Source organism: Cavia porcellus, unplaced genomic scaffold, assembly GCF_034190915.1.
Source record: "Cavia porcellus strain 051 isolate PalLab524CR breed Dunkin Hartley unplaced genomic scaffold, mCavPor4.1 scaffold_15, whole genome shotgun sequence".
In the NCBI taxonomy this organism is placed as follows: domain Eukaryota; kingdom Metazoa; phylum Chordata; class Mammalia; order Rodentia; family Caviidae; genus Cavia; species Cavia porcellus.
The window spans coordinates 23,418,578-23,425,682 of NW_026947498.1; the positions used below are offsets into that span (position 1 = coordinate 23,418,578).

General features: G+C 33.0%; 1 protein-coding gene across 4 annotated transcripts in view; it reads left to right on the plus strand.

Moving 5' to 3' along the window:
* Samsn1 (SAM domain, SH3 domain and nuclear localization signals 1) overlaps positions 1-3,999 on the plus strand; it is a 129,938-nt gene extending 125,939 nt beyond the window's left edge. For all 4 annotated transcript variants that reach the window (XM_063224731.1, XM_023564908.2, XM_005003429.3 and 1 more), the window contains one exon: positions 3,155-3,999. In XM_063224731.1, coding sequence (XP_063080801.1) covers positions 3,155-3,333 — 179 coding nt within the window. In that variant the 3' untranslated portion in view covers positions 3,334-3,999. The remainder of the gene's footprint in view (positions 1-3,154) is intronic.
* Positions 4,000-7,105: the final 3,106 nt, after the last annotated feature.

Consider the following 7,105-nt stretch of genomic DNA (forward strand, 5'->3'; position numbering starts at 1 on the left):
GAAGGGACACTGTTTCTAATTCCAGTGTATCACTTGTTTGTTAGCTCAGATGAGTGGATCATTACACAAAACTGATAGCTTTGTAGTTTTAATTTCTGTGTAAGTCAGTTAGTCTTACTCTGCTTTATGGACACACGAAGGGACAACACTTAGAAAGAAAATGTAAATACATTAGTGTGAATTTATCCCTCCATGGATGACAAAAAAAAATAAAAATAGCACAAAACCTAGATATGTGTCAACACCTGTTATGAGTGTCAGAGTGAAAAGAAATGAGAAAAGATCTTGACCATCCAAATACCAAGGTTGTATGCTACATAGCTTTCATTTTCACAATAAAACATAATGACCGAATTTTCTTTTTATAGTTACAATAAAGGGTTCATGCTGATCACCTGCCTGAAATTATTGTAAGCCTGGTGGGAAGCCCTTGAGGAGGACTAGTCATGTTTTCATTTTAGTAGGAAATCATTTAGCAAATTACCACTGTTCTGTAAATTACTATGCTGCATAACTTTCATACTGAGGAACTATTTCCTCTTACCATAAAGACTGCACATGAAAGGGTTCTACAATAAATAACCTGCATTTAAAACAAACCAATTCCTAGAATTTACAAATGTGATACAGCATTTCTCAGGTGGAAATAAAAACAAGTGTGTTTTATTGATAATATTAAACAAAGACACAAGCTCCAGTAAAGTCAGATTTTCATTCATTATTTGTTTACTTTGCCATGCTTCTAGGTGGCTCTACAAGTTTCTAAATATGAAGTAACAAACTGAGTGCTTATTTTTGACAGAAGACAATAGTTTTCAAAATTGGAGGTGTTTAAGCTTAAGTTTTCCATTTTAAGAAGGTCCTGAAAATTACTAATCAACCTAAATAGAACAGTATTTTGGGAGCAAAAAGATTTCATGATGTCTACTCTTGCTGAGGATGTTGACCTGAAGGGAAGTGTCTCAATTCTTTTAACTCTGCACTGGAGTAAGAGGCTCAAAATAAATGTAGGGAAGTGTGGCCTAATCCCCATAACCATCAGTACCGGAGGGTCACACTTCAAATCCCGTTATCAGCGCTAGTGTGCATATCAAAGTGCTAATTCCTCAGTCTTTTCCAGAAAGACTTTGATAATGGAACACAAAACTGGCTCATTTCATTTCAGTGTCAATAAGACAGAAGAGCAGAAGCAGAAGAAGCAATTTCTTAGACAATTAGGTCTCCTTGTAGTATTGCCTTTTCCTCAAAGAAGGACTTAGAAACAATATAGAGTGACTGCTTTTCATAAAGACTAGTAGTGAATACTGAGTACGTTCCCTCCCAAAGTTAAAGATGGTCATGACTAATAAAACATTTCATGAGAAAAAAATCTAAAAAATAAGAATCAAAACAAGCGAATTTTGAAATTAAGTCTCCCAAAACTATTGAAACAAGACATAAGTACCTGATATTTGAATTCAAAATTGAATAAAATTATGGCAAATGTGGAAAAGATTCAGAAAAATGACATAAATATGGTTTCAGTGTTACAAATAAGAGGCTTGAGAAAAAGGTTAAAAGAACAGTTATGTTTCATTTTGAAGATGTGTAGACAGGGAAGCAATTTTTATCATTTTCTTTCAGCCCTTTTCTTCCAGTATTCTTCATGTAAACCACAGAATAAGAAAATGCTTTAAGTGACAGTTTTTCAATGCTCCCATGAGTGTGCACCACTATTACGCTCCTGATGCATCAAGCAAATTCATTACATCCAAGCATGCAGAGCTTAGGTCACCAGGGCTCAATTCTCATGTGTAATAGGGGTCCATAAAAATTGGTGACACAGTGGGCCCTTAACTAACGTTGGAAAGATATCTGGAACCTAGAAAAATGCTTTTAAAAAGTAGGAGATATATAAATAAGATAAAGTGGATTAGCATTAGAATAGTTGACTAAAGAAACTTTTGCGATTTCCTCCTTCAGTGGATTTTGAAGTTTGGATTTACTTCTCAAACCAGACAAAACAAATGGAATAAAAAGAAGCTTCTGAGGCAGAGTTTTGTCCCCATCTTATCAGTGCAAGTGTTTGGGTCTCCTAATGTGGTACTTTTCAAATGGTGGAAGTGAGGAAGCTCTGAGATTAGACGGAAAAAGAGACAGTACCTGAGATCCATTTTTGTCTAAGAAGCTTGCCTCGTAACACATAGAAATACTCATCAACAGTGGGTAAGAGGGCAGGCAAAGATCTCTGACATTGCAAAGTCAAATCTCATACTGGAGGGGCTGGGGATTTAGCTCAGCGGCATAAGCGTCTGCCTTGCAAGCAGGCAGTCATGAGTTCGATCCCTGGTACTGATAAAAATGAAAAAGACCCCCCCCCCAAAAAAAAAAAAAAACAACAAATCTCATACTGGAAGAATCTTGTGAAACCACACACTTAGGTTCTTAGAAACATTTTTATTAAGTTCTAATGTTAAATATTTGCTTCTAAAAGGTAATGCTTTTTGTCTATAAAAACTGTTGTAATAACATGAATTGTCAATCTAAACATAACCAATTACTATACAGAATTACATAGATATGGAAGACTAAATATTTAGAAGGTAGGTTCAGTTGAAATTTTGTTTTAGTCTCTAATGCCAAAAGTCCAGATCTTTAAAATTTTATTAGTTAAATTCTGTCGAGTTGAAGTCCTTCTATACCTTGTGGCCCATGGTCATTGCTTATTCATTAATCTACATTATAATTGTGGAATGTTCACAAAATTCACTATGACTTTGATTGCACATTTGAAATATAAATTACTTCCTTTCGAACGATACATTAAGGAGTATTTGGACAAAGCATCAGTGGGTACAATCTGCTTTCTCCGGCAACCTATTATTAATGTAAAATGAGAGTCTACATTGATTTTTGCTTATGCAAATGAACAATGAAGGGCAAATTTCATCTTTTGAGAGAATAATAGATTGAATACTTGAAAGTGAATATCTCATAGATATAGATACAGACATATATATATCATATATGTAGTCTTTTAATTGTAAATGTTTTCATTGTAATGAAGTTGAGGTTGGAACAGTTGAAATAGGGTAATGCTTGAAAGTGAGTGAATACATGAATAAAACTTTTCTTGGTTTTTCTCATCCCTGTCTTTTTTTTTTTCCACTTACAGTTATGGAAGAAGAAGAAAATGAATTAAGCCCAGACATAAACTTAAAGAAGTCACAGTTAGACAACTGCCCAAGGGACTCTGGTTGTTATATATCATCAGGAAATTCAGATAATGGCAAAGAAGATCTGGAGTCTGAAAATCTGCCCGACATGGTACAGAAGATAACTATCACAGAGTAAAGTCACTGAACACATATTCTCGACTGTATATCTACAGATGCATTCCACTTTAAACTTCTTTTGTAGTATACAATCAGCTGGAATAACAAAGATATTTGTAAATATGACCCGAAGTTAAAATGTTTTAATCTGCATGATTGTACATAAAAGTTTGCATTTTAGATTTTCATATTAATTATAAATAAAATGTATATTTATTTTTAAAAGTATGTTAATATTTCACTTACCTCTATTAGACAAACTTACAATGTAAGACTTTGCCATGTATAACGTATGCTTTATTTGACTTTATTTTACAAAACCACGATGAAATCTGAGAGAAATAGATACTTTTTTCTCATTTTTCTGAATTGATTTTCTGTAAATTATTAATTGAATGATAATGAGGGATATTTGTTTTGAATCAGCTTGCTCAAAACTAAACACTTGCTCTTGTATTTATTAGGAAAGTGTGTTACTGTTGGAAGTATTTTACCCTGATCCATATTAGCTTTAGTAATTATTTTTGTTTATGTCTTTACTATATTACACGTAGAAAATATAGATAATACATTGTCACTTTTGATTTAGTAAATACTTTTAATAATTATGTTGCTGTTTGTGTTCAAGTGTAAATATGTTTCAATTGAATAACCTAATGTTAATAAAGAAGAACTGTACATGCTGTATTTTCTAGTTCTGTGTTAAGTACCTAATTAAGTACTTTATATAAAATAGGATCTTCCTATAAAATAGGGTTATAGAGTTGGTCTTAACTTTTTTTTAATATTACTGTTCCCAAATCAATTATGTCAGCCTCAACCCATGTATTTAACCTAATCTATGTGTTATCTAACTTCTTTAATACCCCTAGGAAACATTACCCTGGCATACTCAAAGCATTTATTTTCTTCAGAAAATTTTCTCTCTTTTTTTCCCAGTCACTCCTTAATGATACAGCATCCAGGCAGTTACCCAAGTAGAAAGTCATTTCTCTCTTTACTTCTCATATATCCCTGTTGTACAAATTCAATAAGTAATCAAGTCCTAAAGACCAACTCTGGAAGTAATTTCATGTTCATATCTTCTTATCAATTTTGATGGTACCCTGACTTCTTGGAGCCTCATGTTTTCATGCATGAAGCATTGTTATATCTTTCCAATCAAGTGCTTATCTTCTGATACATCCTCCACACACAGGTCCTCCAGAAAAGTCTTTCTAACATATAAATAAAATTTAAAAACTCCGTACTTGAAGTTTTTATGGCCCCTAGTTTATCTTTATTGTAATATCTAAACATTCTCTCATGTCTACAGTCCTTCCCAACGACTTGAATCTACTTTTTAAGTCATATCTTTACCTTCATTTCTCATTCCACGCTCCAACCATAAATATACTTGCATCTTTCTACTATTTTTAATGACTTTTGATATGCTATCTTTTTCTGGAATGTCTCCTGATATTTCTGACATTGGAATTTGCCCTCTGTGCTCTGTCTCAAAACTATACAAAAGAGTCACTTAACTCTAGGGAGTCTTCCATGATTCCCTTGGTACTGTCTTGTATTTTGATAGCAACAAGTAAGCTATTGGTTAAAGCAATTCTCACACAGTATTTTGTCTACTTGCATGATAACTGCTGTTCCATAAGACTGTGACTTTCTTGTAACAGAAATTATTTTGTTTAACTTGTTTAATCTCCAGTACCTAACAAACTCTTGCACTGATTGAGCATTTGGAAATGTTTGCTGGAGCTCACTGAATAAGATGATTATCTCCCACAAAATAGATTTAATAATTTAAATTTAAATCAAAGTATTAGGAAATACCTTCTAAAGTGATTTAAACAATCTTTTTACAAAAAGTAAGCATAATAAATTAGGAAAATCCAGGAAACATATTTTCAAATGCTAGAAGACAACATTAAGGTGTCAATCTTTATAATCTCTTTTCAGATTTATGAGGTTTACTCCCATATGCATCTCTCAGGTCAAGCATAAAGCACATGTCTACCTCTATCCTTCCCCAGTTACAAAAGGAAATGTATTTCAATGTATTTTAACAAGATCACCTCCATCAATGTGGCTACCACTCCCAATAGGTTACCATAGAGTTTCTTTAAACAAAGTCCAACTGCTAAATATAATTTAATTGAAAAAGGTAATTTCTATTCAATTTGTTGTCACAGGCTCAACTTCTTTATGGAGCTGCCAGGAAATTATAAGTCAGAATCTAAGGAACTACTTGATAATAAAACACTGCAAATATCTCATGAAGTATACAGCTACAACTTCAGTCTCTTAAATATGCTAACATGCTACCCAGTCCAGCATTTAAGGAAATGCTTTTGCATAAAAGGAGCTGCAGAGGCCTTGAGGCAAATGAAGCGTGGATGCAACACTGGATTCCCACAGATGGAAAATCAGAGAGAAGCAGAGACACCAGGAAGTTCATGTAACCGGAAGAAGGACTGCGCTACATAGGACATGTATATAGAGTATAACCCCAGAGTGATAGAGTGTTGCTGCTTTTCTTCAGCTGTGAAGTCTCTGAAGCTCTGGTCTCAGCACATCGTCAAGGGGCCAATATCAACAGAAGGAAAATAGGATTTTTTTGAACATGGAAAACTAAATAAAGAGAAGTGGAAATGTTAGAACTAGCTCATTGGAGCCTTTGAGGCTTTGTGGTTTTAGGAACTGGAGATTTTGGTGCATTTGTTTCAAAGAGACACTTGGAACTGAACCTATTTAGAGCATATAGAAAAATGATTAGAAATTTGATATTTTAATAATTACAGGATGCTACTATTAGCTTTTAATTTGGGATTGAAATCTAGTAAGATTCTAAACTTCGTGTATTTCTGTATTTGCTCAATAATATTTAGATATGGAACATACATGCTGCCCAATATACTATATCGGTAAAAGTCCTTTAAACCAGATAATCTACTTAGAAAAATTACACATCCTCCCCAGTGTAATTAGATAAGCGTTTTAACATATACACAGGTGTTAAATCTTTCAGGGATATAATGTTTATCTAATTATAGATATTTCCAGTATTAGCAACCCAAGTATATTGTGATAATATACAAGATGGAAGAAATTTTATTCCCTGTAAATGGATAAAATCCTCACAATACTTTTTTGATAAATATAAAATTTATATTAACTAAATTCTAGTGTCCCTTCTAGTCTATTGCCTTTAAAACATGAATCTATTTTCATTCTGAAATGTTTTTATTAGAAGCTTTACTTTTTAAAATCAATTAAATTTCCAAAGGTATTAGTTAAAAAATGAAGTACTTTAAAATTTCTAAAATGATAGGAATCTAAAAGTTACTAGATTCTAGACAATGTCCAACTCACTGAGGATGTAGTCAAGTGCTTTGTAACTTCCTGAGTGAGGCCAAATTGATGACATTTCACATTGAGAAACTTCCGTTACGAGTATAATTTCTGAGAAAAATAATATGAAGAAATTTTAGGTACTCTCCTACCCCTCCCTCCATGTACAATTTCTGTTTCCTCTACTACCATCAAAGAAAATTGTGTAATTAATTAGCATTCAGGCTTTAAAGTACTCTTTCACAAAGTGAAAAGTCATTCTCAAATTACATGTAAAGATTGGAAAAACATAAGAACTAAATAAAAGTATGTAGAACAGCGGTTTCTAAATTTAACAAAGGTTTTTGGCTATGAAAATAAGATAGCAGTGATCATTATTTTATGCCATGTCCTATTTTTCCACTGGATTTTTCTGACCACACTCAGCATTTACCTAGACACCTTCA